The 13,744-nt window shown below is 38.0% G+C and overlaps 1 protein-coding gene across 20 annotated transcripts in view; it reads left to right on the top strand.

Moving 5' to 3' along the window:
- The window catches only part of ACSL4 (acyl-CoA synthetase long chain family member 4), an 87,827-nt gene that overhangs the window by 58,747 nt on the left and 15,336 nt on the right, over positions 1-13,744 (top strand). For all 20 annotated transcript variants that reach the window (XM_035289504.3, XM_035289502.3, XM_078362125.1 and 17 more), the window contains 4 exons: positions 112-183; positions 3,338-3,477; positions 9,600-9,772; positions 12,394-12,468. In XM_035289504.3, coding sequence (XP_035145395.1) covers positions 112-183; positions 3,338-3,477; positions 9,600-9,772; positions 12,394-12,468 — 460 coding nt within the window. The remainder of the gene's footprint in view (positions 1-111; positions 184-3,337; positions 3,478-9,599; positions 9,773-12,393; positions 12,469-13,744) is intronic.

The raw sequence follows: 13,744 nt of genomic DNA, 5'->3' as shown, positions 1-13,744 counted from the left end.
ATAAAAGCTCCAAGTCCATGTTTAGCTTCTGTATTTGTTATTAATATTTGAATTACAACATGATTTGTTAAGGTTGGTTTCCCAATCATATTTACTTTTTCTTCAATATAGTCCAGCAAAATTAAAAAAGGAAGCAAAGGAGACTGTACTGTACTGAAGCCCACACTTATGGCTGCCGTTCCGGTGAGTACAGAATATGGATATGAATATGAGGATCGTTTATATAATTTATTGCTTGTAGTTGGGCCTTTTAAAAAGTAATATGCTTAGATATGTCTCTACATTTTAAAATAATTTTACCTTGTTGAAATCACAGCAAATGTGTTCATTAAAATCTTAGGTACCATACTGGGGAAGACAAAATGGTAAGCTTTTGAAATGTATGCCTGTTTGAATTTGCCGATACATGAAAATTAGGTGATGAAAATGACCTAGTTCAGATTACCTGCTGTGAGAATGGGTCAGACTGTTTTAAGGTAGAATATATTCTAAAGATCATCTTGTTTAATGTCTTAATTTAAAACAAATGAGGAAACTTTAGGACATCCTCAGGAGCTGAGGAATCATATACAAGGTGGAGGATCTAAACCCTCTCAACCCTCTTATGGTGATTAAGTAAACTGAAAATTGGAGAGTGCTTCCAAAGGAAAAAAATGTAATTCTATATATTCAGAATCCTTATGTGAAATACTGCTTTAAAAAAAAAACAAGATGGTACATTTTATAGCCTTGTAATAATGAATTTTGGAACATTTAACACCATGTTTCAGATTTGTATAATCAAATATGTTCTAGCTTTTTTTATGCTTCAGAAACCTGAGAAAGACTGTATCACTACTGCTTATATTATGATCAGACTTGAAATCTTATCCCAATGTCTTTCACAGAATTACTTTTGTATATGGAAAGTCTAAGATTAGATAAGAAAGTGTTCAGTCCAAGTTTTCCTGAGAATTACAGATGAAAGATACTTAATGGTCTTTTTAGCTTCTAATTGCAAAATTACCAAATAACAAAGAAGTAGAGTAGGTCAGAGAAGACTTTGCCTTTTTATTTAGAGGTGCTGTATAATTCGTAAAGTTTTCAAACAGAAAGAAGAGGCTGCTGACTAAAACCATAATAAAAAGTTGCTAATAATAGCTAGTGCAGTGCTTCCTATGTCCTAGGCACTGTGTGAAATGCCTTTCTCACTTCATTCTTTCTAAGACTGCAAGGTGGGCCCTGTTATCCCTGTCCTATAAAGAAGGAAAGTTGACCTAAAGCCACATAGCTCATAGGTGATGGAATTGAAGTTTGAACTTCACCAATCTGATACTGGTGGAGTATCAGTCCACCAGTGTTCTTAACCACTATGGCTGTCTATTTAGGACTGTTTTATGTTCTTGTTAATATTTCATTTTGGAAAACAATACATTGGCTTTATTATCTAGCATGAGGAATTCCCTAGTAAACCTTATTGGATAACATAGGAAGGGGTAAGGGCTGAGGCATCAAAGAAGTAATCTTAAATTTTAGGCCTAAAGGATAAGCACAGTTAGCAGATAGGCTGCTTATACTCTAATTGCCCATTGTCCATTCTTCCCTGCTTTACTCTGTCTTGAGGGGCTAAGTTCTGTGCATGAATTACCAGTGCTTCCTTGTCTTATGACTTCTAGTTGGGTTCAGCCAATTGGAGGCCCTCATGAGAGATCAGTGGGCAGAAAGATAGAGAGTATGCACACTTATTACCTTTGTTCCTTTGCTGCTGGGCTGCAAATTTTAGCAGTTATCAGGAGCCCCAGTTGGATAGTCTCCTTCCCATTGGTTGTAACCAGGTCTTTGCCATGGCTACAGTCCTCAGCCAGGTTCCAGTGACACTTCTTTTCTTACTTCTTGAGGCCTTGAGATAGTTAATTGACTCCTACGTTGCAAGTCCATTGGCACCTCATCAAGCATTATTGAGTTTCCTTTTTAGCTCCTCCTGTTCCTCCAGAAATAGGCCATTTTTTAAAAAAAAAAAAACACTATTTATTGAGAATTATTTTTGATCAAGTCTGTTTTTTGAGTTTGTTTCTTTCTTGGGTTAGAATGAAAGATTTATTGAGTACTGTAACATTCATGATGAGAATTCAGAATAAGTCACTACTTATCAACAGTGGCTCCATTGAACATCGTGTAATGTTAGATTGAGATAAAGGGAGACTTAATATGCCGACAATAAACCCTGCCAATGTATTACAACTGTATTATGTTCCTTACTGATCAAGGCCTTGCCCATGTCTATGATTAGTATCCAGTGCTGGAAGGGGCAGTAGGCATGGTTCTTACACATCTGTCTCATTCCCAAGCACTTCCCCCTTCCTCTTCACCTCCCCACTCCTTTTTAAGATCTCATGTGCTTTTTAAGAAGGATGGTTATAGGATGTTCAAGTCCTGCTAGGGAATGATTGGGGTTTATGTCACAGATCTAGGGAAATATTTCAATTATATAATAGTGATTCCTTTTGTGGAAATGGAGAAAACAATAGCACCATGCTTGAGTGCTATGGTAACCATTTTAAGGAATAGTTCTGCTGTCTTCATTTGCGAGTGGCACTATTCTAATATTGAAAGAACTGCCCATTAAGTTATTCATTATAGCATACCTTATTTTGTACTGGTAATTGAAGTATTTAGAAAGACATATTTATAAATGGGTGTGCTTTATGTGATAATTCTTCCTTAACTGTGCTAAATAATTTCAAGAAAACATCATTTAGTAGTAGTCTGGGCTGTTCGGTTTTTTTGATTTGTATTAACCTGGGTGTCAGTATATCTTAAACCTGGTCCTACCTCCAATTTTCCAAGTTTGTGTGAGCAAGAATACTGTTCTTTGCGTCTATTAAAATGGAATAGAAATGCTTAAATTATAGATATTTAGGATTTTAAGAAACTGTAGTGCTTTCTGCCATGTTGTGAGAAGGTCACAAAGTTGTAGTAAAAAAAGAGAAAAGCATCATGAATAGACTCAACATAGTTAGGTATATTTTGGTATAGTTTGAGAATAAGTGAATATATTGTAAAGAAGAGATTTAAAGAAATATTTTTCTGTGACAGCTAAGTGAATTCTTTAAACTCAAGCTAACATTTCTTAAAAATTTAGATTGATGTAATACATAGAACTGAAGAAATCCCCCATACCTGTCCTTAGTCTTTTTGAAGTAATGAACAAGTAATCAATACAATTAAGTATATGATTAAAGAAACAAATATGTCCATTATGCTAAACACTTTTACCCAAGATGTTGCAAGCAAGGTATCTTCAACTAAGACTATGTCCATTCTTTTCAGATTATTGAATATTTTGTTTAACTTTCAGGAAATTATGGATAGAATTTATAAGAATGTTATGAGCAAAGTCCAAGAGATGAATTATATTCAGAAAACTCTTTTCAAGATAGGGTATGATTACAAATTGGAACAGATCAAAAAAGGATATGATGCACCTCTTTGCAATCTGTAAGTACATTTCATAAGCTCTGTGGTTTGAGCCTTTAAATTTTTTTGTGCTTTTAAATCCAGAAGATGAATAAATAAATGGCACGTTAATTCATTTGAATATCACCACCATGATCATAAGATTGAATTTCTCTTTTAATCTAAGTCTTATTGTTTATATAGGAAGAAGAGGACTCTGATCCTAACCATTTAACAAATTTTTGTAATTGAGTACATATTTAAGATTTAATTATAAAATTTTGTCTTATGAAGAAAAACTAAAATAGACTTTTGAATCAAATACTTCAGTATAAAAAATGTCATTTCTAACTAAAAAAACTGATCTTCATTACATAAAGGTTTCTGATTTCTTTTATTCAGAAAATAGTGTAGTAAGTATACGAATATAACCATTATTTTAAATGTGATGCTGAGGAGTGGGGACGGGGAAGCATTTTTTTTTGGAAGGGAGATAAGATAGGTAACTAAATGTTCCAAAGATAATTTAAAAATTTTCCTCTGATGTCATTATTTTCTTTCGTTTACTGTGTATCAGCATAGTTTCCCCATACTGCACATTATTTGTCTTCATTTTTAAAGAGATTTTTCTGGCATTTTATTGTTATTGTACTTTACGTTCTGTGGTACATATGCAGATCTTGCTGGATTATTGCATAGGTACACAGATGCCATGGTGGTTTGCTGTCTCCTTCCCGCATCACCTACGTCAGGCATTTCTCCCAGTGTTATCCTTCCCCAACCTCCCCACCCACCACTGTCCTTCCCCTAGGCCCTCAACCCCCAAGAGACCCCAGTGTGTGGTGTTCCCTTCCCTGTAACCATATGTTCTCATTGTTCAACACCTGCCTATGAGTGAGAACATGCAGTGTGTGGTTTTCTGTTCTTCTGTCAGTTTGCCGAGAATGATGGTTTCCAGATTCATCCATGTCCCTACAAAGGACACAAATTCATCATTTTTTATGGCTGCATAGTATTTCATGGTGTATATGTGTCATATTTTCTTTGTCCAGTCTATCATTGATGGGCCTTTGGGTTGGTTCAAGTCTTTGCTGTTGTAAACACTGCTACAGTGAACATACATGTACATATATTTATAATAGAATGATTTATAATCCTTTGGATATATACCCAGTAATGGGATTGCTGGGTCAAATGGAATTTCTATTTCTAGATCCTTGAGGAATTGCTACACTGTCTTCCACAATGGCTGAACTAATTTATACTCCCACCAACAGTGTAAAAGTGTTCCTATTTCTCCACATCCTCTCCAGCATCTGTTGTTTCCAGATTGTTTAATGATTGTCATTCTAACTGGCATGATATGGTATCACAATGTGGTTTTGATTTGCATTTCTCTAATGACCAGGGATGATAAGCATTATTTCGTATGTTTGTTGGCCTCATAAATGTCTTCTTTTGAAAAGTATTTGTTCCTATCCTTCACCCACTTTTGAATGTTTGTTTTTTTCTTGTAAATCTGCTTTAGTTCTTTGTAGATTCTGGATATTAGCCCTTTGTCAGATGGGTAGATTGCAAAAAATTTTTTCCCATTCTATTGGTTGCTGGTTCACCCTAATCATTGTTTCTCTAGCTGTGCAGAAACTCTTAAGTTTAATTAGATTCCATTTGTCTATTTTGGCTTTTGTTGCCATTGCTTTTGGTGTTTTAGTCATGAAGTCCTTGCCTATGCCTATGTCCTGAATGGTATTACCTAGGTTTTCTTCTAAGGTTTTTATGGTGTTAGGTCTTGTGTTTAAATCTTCAATCCATCTGGAGTTAATTTTAGTGTAAGGTGTAAGGAAGGGGTCCAGTTTCTGCGTTCTGCACATGGCTAGCCAGTTTTCCCAACACCATTGATTAAACAGGGAATTATTTCTCTGTTGCTTGTTTTTGTCAGGTTTGTTAAAGATCAGATGGTTATAGATGTGTGGCATTTCTTCCGAGGCCTCTGTTCTGTTCCACTGGTCTATATCTCTGTTTTGGTCCCAGTACCATGCTGTTTTGATTACTGTAGTCTTGTAGGATAGTTTAAAGTCAGGTAGTGTGATGCCTTCAGTTTGTTCTTTTTGCTTAGGATTGTCTTGGCTATGTGGGCTGTCTTCTGGTTCCATATGAAGTTTAAAGTGGTATGGATTTGCATATGTTGAACCAGCCTTGCATCCCCAGGATGAAGCCTACTTGATCTTAATGGATAAACTTTTGGATGTGCTGTTGCATTTGGTTTGCTAATATTTTATTGAAGATTTTTGCATTGATGCTCATCATGGATATTGGCCTGAAGTTTTCTTTTTTAGTTGTGTCTCTGCCAGGTTTTGTATCAGGTTGATGCTGGTCTCATAAAATGAGTTAGGGAGGATTCCCCTTTTTGTATTGTTTGGAATAGTTACAGAAGGAATGATACCAGCTCTTCTTTGTACATCTGGTAGAATTCAGCTGTGAACCTATCTGGACCTGGACTTTTTTTGGTTGGTAGGCTATTAATTGCTGCCTCAACTTTGGACCTTGTTATTGGTCTATTCAGGGTTTCAGCTTCTTGCTGGTTTAGTCTTGGGAGGGTGCAAGTGTCCAGGAATTTATCCATTTCTTCCAGATTTACTGGCTTATGTGCATAGATTTGTTTGTAGTAATCTCTGATGGTAGTTTGTATTTCTGTGGAATTGGTGGTGATATCCCCTTTATCATTTTTTATTGCATCTATTCGATTCTTCTGTCTTTTCTTTTTTATTAGCCTGGCTATTTGTCTATTTTGTTGATCTTTTCAAAAAACCAGCTCCTGGATTTATTGCTTACTTGAAGGTTTTTTTGTATCTCTGTCTCCTTCAGTTCTGCTCTGATCTTAGCTAAAAACTTAGCTTTTGAGTTTTTTTTTTTTGATCTTGCTCCTCTAGCTCTTTCAATTATGACAATAGGGTGTCGATTTTAGATCTTTTTTTGCTTCTCATGTGGACATTTATTGCTATAAATTTTCCTCTAGACACTGCTTTAAATGTGTCCCAGAGATTCTGGTATGTTGTGTCTTCATTCTCATTGGTTTTGAAGAACATCTTTATTTCTGCCTTCATTTCATTGTTTATCCAGTTGTCATTCAGGAACCAGTTGTTCAGTTTCCATGTAGTTGTGTGGTTTTGAGTGAGTTTCTTAATCCTGATTTCTAATTTGATTGCACTGTGGTCTGAGAGACTTTTTGTTAGGACTTTTGTTCTTTTGCATTTGCTGAGGAGTGATTTACTTCCAATTATGTGGTCAATTTTAGAGGAAGTGCGATGTGGTGCTGAGAAGAATATATATTCTGTGGATTTAGGGTAGAGAGTTCTGTAGATGTCCTGGATAGCCATTTTGATTTTCTATCTTGTTGATCTGTCTAATATTGACAGTGGAGTGTTAAAGTCTCCCACTGTTATTGTACGGGAATATAAGTCTCTTTGTAGGTCATTAAGAACTTGCTTTATGTATCTGGGTGCTCCTATATTGGGTGCATATATATTTAGGATCATTCGCTCTTCCTGTTGCATTGATCCTTTTACCATTATGTCTCTTACCTTCTTTGTCTCTTTTGATCTATGTTGGTTTAAAGTCCGTTTTACCCAAGACTAGGATTGCAACCCCTGCCTTTTTTTTGCTCTCCATTTGGTTGGTGAATCTTCATCTATTGCTTTATTTTGAGTCTATGTGTGTCTCTGTACATGAGATGGGTCTCCTGAATACTGCACACTGATGGGTCTTGACTTTTTATCCAATTTGCCAGTCTGTGTCTTTTGATTGAGGCATGTAGACCGTTTACATTTAATGTTAATATTATGTGTGAATTTGATCCTGCCGTTTTATTTCTGGCTGGTTGTTTTGCCCGTTAGTTGATGCAGTTTCTTCATTGTGTCATTGGTCTTTACCGTTTGGTACGTTTTTGCTGTGGCTGGTATTGGTTGTTCGTTTCCATGTTTAGTGCTTCCTTCAGGAGCTCTTGTAAGGCAGGTCTGGTGGTTATGAAATCTCTTAGCATTTGCTTGTCTGTAAAGGATTTTATTTTTCCTTCACTTATTAAGCTTAGTTTGGCTGGATATGAAATTCTGTGTTGAAAGTTCTTTTCTTTAAGGATGTTGAATATTGGCCCCTACTCTCTTCTAGCTTGCAGGGTTTCTGTCAAGAGGTCTGCTGTGAGTCTGATGGGCTTCCTTTTGTGGGTGACCTGAATTTTCTCTCTGGCTGCCCTTAGCATTTTTTCCTTCATTTCAACACTGGCAAATCTGACAATTATATGCCTTGGGGTTGCTTTTCTTGAGGAATATCTTTGTGCTGTTCTCTGTATTTCCTGGATTTGAATGTTGGCCTGCCTTGCTAGGTTGGGGAAGTTCTCCTGGATAATATCCTGAAGGGTGTATTCCAGCTGGATTCATTCTCCCCGTCACATTCAGGTACACTGATCAAGAATAAATTAGGTCTCTTCACATAATCTCATATTTCTTGGAGGCTTTGTTCATTTCTTTTCACTATTTTTTTCTCTAATCTTGCCTTATTGTTTTATTTCATTGAGTTGATCTTCAATCTCTGATATCATTTCTTCTGCTTGGTCGATTTGGTTATTCAAACTTATGTACGCTTTGCAAAGTTCTCATGCTGTATTTTTCAGCTCCACCAAGTTGTTTATGTTCTTCTCTAAGCTGGTTATTCTAGTTAGCATTTCGTGTAACCTTTTTTCAAGGTTTTTAGTTTCTTTGCATTGGGTTAGAACATGTTCCTTTAGCTCAGAGAAGTTTGTTATTACCCACCTTCTGAAGCCTGCTTCTGTCAATTTGTCAAACTCATTCTCCATCCTGCTTTGTTCCCTTGCTGGTGAGGAGTTGTGAACCCTTGGAGGAGGAGAGGCGTTCTGGTCTTTGATGGTTTCATCCTGTTTGCGCTGGTTTCTTCCCATCTTTGTGGATTTATCTGCCTTTGATCTTTGAAGTTGGTGATTTCGAATGGCTTCTCTGAGTAGACATCTCTCTATTAATGTTGAAGCTATTTCTTTTTGTTTTATTGTTTTCCTTCTAACAGTCAGGCCCCTGTGCTGTAGGACTGCTGGAGGTTCACTCCAGACCTTGCTTGCCTGGGAATCACCTTCAGGCACTGTGGAGCAGTGAGGATTGCTGCCTGATCTTTCCTCTGGTAGCTTGGTCCCAGAAGAGTACCCGGCAGTTGTCAGCCAGAGCTCTCCTGTATGAGGCATTTTATTCAGGGGTCAGGGAGCCACTTGAGGAAGCAGTCTGTCCCTTGTCTGCCTGCAGAGGTGCTGCTGGGCTGCCTGGGACTCAGCCTGGCTGCTGTATAGGCTTCCTCTGGCTTTTGTTTACCCAGGTGAGATTAGACCTGCCCTCACAATGGCAGATGCCCTAACCGCCACTGAGCTTGATCATCCTGCGTTGAGCTTGAACTGATGTGCTGGCTGTGAAACTCTCAAGCAATAGGGCTTCAGTTTGCTGGTCTTTGTGGGGATGGGACCTGCTAAGCCATATCACCTGTCTCCCAGTTTTCAGCTCTCCCTCTTTCTGGAGGGCAGGTAGATCTGCCCTGTAGGTGCTTTTGGCACTAGTCAAAGTTCTGCCCAGATCTGTGCTGGAGCTGTCACTCAGATCTGTGTTGGTAACTCACGGTGCTTTTCAGCCTGGTGTCATTTTCCCGGACTGTGGGTTGCAAAGGCCATGGGAGAAGCACAGTATCTGAACTGGAGTGCCAAGGGGGTAAAGTTCCCTTATCCTCTATCTAGTTGCACTTCCTGGGTGGGGCAGCACCCCTCCCTGCCTCGGCTTGCCCTCCTTGGGCTAACACCCACTGTCCAACAAGTCCCATCCAAATGAACCTGGTACCTCGGTTGGAAATGTGGAGATCACTCACCTCCTGCATCTCTCTCACTGGGAACTATGCTCTGGAGCTGTTCCTATTTAGCCATCTTGGTGGAAGTCCTATCTTTTCTGGCATTTTTTTCAAGGCATTACTAGTTGTTGCCTTGTTAACCTCTCATTCTCATCATGACTCTGACATTGAGATGTTCAACCAGTTGTGGAATCTTTCCCAGAGCTTATAAATTAGTGTGTTGCCAAGAATAATGTATGCATATATTAAAATCATTTATCCTCCCCTTTATCAAGGTTACTGTTTAAAAAGGTGAAGGCTCTGCTGGGAGGTAATGTCCGCATGATGCTCTCTGGAGGGGCCCCGCTATCTCCTCAGACACACCGATTCATGAATGTCTGCTTCTGCTGCCCAGTTGGCCAGGGTTATGGACTGACAGAATCATGTGGTGCTGGGACAGTTACTGAAGGTAAGCATTATTAATGTGGTAAATATTCTACATCAGCTGCTACTAATAAAATGCATTTGCATTACCTTTGGAAACCATGGTAACTTTAAAATACCTCTTAAGTAATATCGGATTCATTGCAAATTGATGTAGTTTTAGTTTTCTGAATTCTTAGTTATAAATATCATATGGACACTTTAATTTTAAGCCAGATAGATAGATAGATAGATAGATTGATTGATTGATTTTTTTTTTTGAGACAGAGTTTCGCTCTTGTTTCCCAGGCTGGAGTGCAATGGCACGATCTCAGCTCAGTGCAGCCTCTGCCTCCTGGGTTCAAACGATTCTCCTGCCTCAGGCTCCTGAGTAGCTGGGATTACAGGCATGTGCCACCATGCCCAGCTAATTGTTGTATTTTTAGTAGAGATGGGGTTTTGCCATGTTGACCAGGCTGTTCTCAAACTCCTGACCTCAGGTGATCCGTCCATCTTTGCCTCCCAAAGTGCTGGGATTACAGGTGTGAGCCACTGTGCCCGGCCACCTTATAAATATTTGTGTTACACTGTCAGTCCTCAAAATTCTGTCACCCTGGTCCTTTAGTCTTTTTTTTCTAAATGATCGCTTCTTTAGAGAACTATACTGATAAAAATGAAGTATTACTTTTATGCTCCTTCTTAAATCTGTGTTCCTGTCCTGACTTTGCCTTCCCTTTTGTTATTTTCAGCAGCCTAAAGCGAGGTTTCTTAACCTTGGCATGGTTCAAATTTTGAATCAGATAATTCTTTGTTTCTGAGGGCTCTTGCTTGCATTGCAGGATATTAAGTTGCCAAAGCAGATGTTTATGTGGGCACCCCAGCTGTGACAATGAAACATATCCCCAAACATTGCCAGATATCCCATGGGGGGCAAAATCACTTTAGGTTTAGAAACACTGGCATATAGGAATTGGGTTTTTTTGGATGATCTTATTTTCACTTTAAACTCGTTGTGTCCAAAATCAACGACATTATTCTAAACTGTCTCTCTATTGACAAATTTGTTTGTGTCAATAGTATTGCCATCCTTAAAGTCATTCAGAGTATTAGCTTCTAAGTCATCTAATTGCTTATTTTAAAATGTCTTTAAATGTTGTCAGATAATTCCTGGATTAGGTTGCTCCTTTTCCTCCATACCATCTTTGTCATTCATCCAGTGTTTTATTGCTCCATTCAGCTTTAACCTAACAGCTTTTTTTTTTTTTTTTTTTTTGAGACTGAGACTCGTTCTGTCACCAGGCTGGAGTGCAGTGGCATGATCACGCCTCCTGGGTTCAAGCAGTTTTCCTGCTTCAGATTCCTGAGTAGCTGGGAGCATGGGTGTGCACCACCATGCCCAGCTGATTTTTGTATTTTTAGCAGAGATGGGTTTCACCATGTTGGCCAGGATGATCTCAATCTCTTGACCTCATGATTTGCCTGCTTCAACCTCCCAAAGTGCTGAGATTACAGGTATGAGTCATCATGCCAGGCCTTTATTTTTTTTAAGACAGAATCTCGCTCTGTTGCCCAGGCTGGAGTGCAGTGGCACAATCTCAGATCACTGCAACCTCCACCACCTGGGTTTAAGCAATTCTCCTGCCTTAGCCTCCCAATTAGCTGGGTGTACAGGCACATGCCACCATGCCCGGCTAATTTTTTTGTTTTTAGTAGAGGCAGGGTTTTACCATGTTGGCCAAGATAGTCTTGATTACCTGACCTCATGAACTGCCTGCCTCGGCCTTGCAAAGTGCTGGGATTACAGGTCTGAGCCACTGCGCTTGGCCCACAGCCATCTTTTAATGCCCACTCTTCAATAATGTCTTTCCCACCTACTTCATTTTCCATTCATTGTTTGAGTCTCTAAGCTACTATGATGCTCACCTTCAGTGTCATGCATTTAGTATTTTAAATGTTCTCTAAATTGTTTCACATGCATTTCTTCCCAGGTCATTTGTAAGGTCATTGAGTGCAGGGTCTCCTTATCTCTCATGTGTTTTCTTCACCATAGTTAATGTAATGCTACTTACATAATAGACTGTCCATAAATATTTGATTATTGCTAGCAATAATCACAAGTTGCAAAAGAATAAAATACCATCATCATGATGATGTTTGATACCGTCAGCTAACATCTTTTGAATGCTTAGCTTGTACCAAGAAGTGTTCAATGTTGTCCACATATTATCTCATTTAATCCTCACCGCATATCCCTATGTGAAGTAGCTTCTGTTACTATCTCTATTTCATAGAGGGGGAAATGGAGGATTAGAGAGGTTAAGTTACACTTGTCCGTGTTACACAGCCAATAAGGGGTAGGGCAGGAATTCCAATCAAAACCTGTCTTATGACAATCTTAGGTAGATAATGGTGGAGCCATCTCTCCTCCTTTAACAGAGATTTTTGTACTTAATTACATAAAATATAACCATGAAAAGCAAAAATGATGTAACAGCGATGGAAATCATTGCACTATTGAAATGGAGTTGAAATACTGAAAAATGACCACACTTTGTACTCTTTCTTTTGTCATCTTTCTGACTTTGGCTCTAACTCTAATATTCCCAGTACATTGGTACAAATTTGGAATGTGGGATGCTAATATCTCTGTTACTTTTTCCCTTACAGTAACTGACTATACTACTGGCAGAGTTGGAGCCCCTCTTATTTGCTGTGAGATTAAGCTAAAAGACTGGCAGGAAGGTAAGAATTTTATGGAAAGCTCTAGTAATTCAGGATATGCTGAAAACTACTATCAGCTTTTAGACTTTAATTTATTTAAAGTCTGGGGATACAAACAATTCTCTGCTGTTTTACTGTTGCCTATCCCAGTGCATTCTTTATCCTCAGTGATATCTTTAGGTTCCCACGAGGAAAACAAACTCTCTAGAATCTAAGATTAATGATTCTGAACTTGACAATACTTCAAGGTAAACAGAAAAAAATTCCTACTGGGGCTTTCTCTGGGATTGGAGAAGGTGAGGATCCTTGAAATTTGACTTTACTAAAGAGAATGATATGGAAATTTGACTTTACTAAAGAGAATGGACTAAGAAAGAAACCCCAGATTTTTAGGAGATAGAGTGATGGGTTGCACACATACACACACCAACTTCTTGGATCTTGACCTGAGCAGAGATTTTCATAGTTCAGACTCAACTGTTCAGCTGTTTGTATACTTGAATTTTTATATGTACCTGCAGAGACAAGCCACTTAGAGGAAACCTACGGACATTGATGATTATCCTTTCTATAAATTAGCTGAAGGCAAATCTATCTTCTTAATGAAAGATACTAAACATAGACATTAACTACAATAAAGTAGATTGTTAAATAAGTAATTAATAGCCTAGCCATGCCAGATAAAGGAAGAATAATTAAAATGCGTAAGATTTTAAAAGAGAATATTTACCTTAGGATGGAACCATGGGCCAAAAATTTAAAGTACGTGTTACCTTGCAGGATGCAACCCTTAGGTTGTCCAAACCTTAAAAAATCAGTATGTTTTTATCTAACATAGACTTTAAGTTTCTAAAGCATTTTTTAATATGTGCTATTATTAGTGCTCTATGAGCAAATGACTATTTCTTTTTAAAAAACACGTTTTAAAAAGCCAGTTGCATTCCCAAGAGTTTTACACCTTGGGACCTAGTCTTCTCTTCTTCCATGGTAATGGCATTCCAATTTTACCATAAAAGTCTGAAGGAAATAGTATCTGCATATGTGTTTTGGACATCAACATCAGAATTATTTTACTAGGTAAGTTTTTATTTGTTAGGCAGTGGAATCAGAGAAATGTTTAAAGGGAAAAATCTCCTTACCAAGTTTTTCTATAATTTTTATTTTCTGATTTCCTGGTACTGGGCCTTAATATCAGTTTTGGGGAGTAGGTCCATTGTTAAACATGTATTTGGAGTTTTCCTTGCTGTGAAGACTCCTTGGCTTTATACTGTAGGAGTAATTTCAGTTTTTTTCATAC

The sequence above is a fragment of the Callithrix jacchus genome, chromosome X, assembly GCF_049354715.1.
Source record: "Callithrix jacchus isolate 240 chromosome X, calJac240_pri, whole genome shotgun sequence".
NCBI classification, from domain to species: domain Eukaryota; kingdom Metazoa; phylum Chordata; class Mammalia; order Primates; family Cebidae; genus Callithrix; species Callithrix jacchus.
Note: the sequence above shows the minus strand (reverse complement) of the source record. Positions and strands in the feature narration are given on the sequence as shown.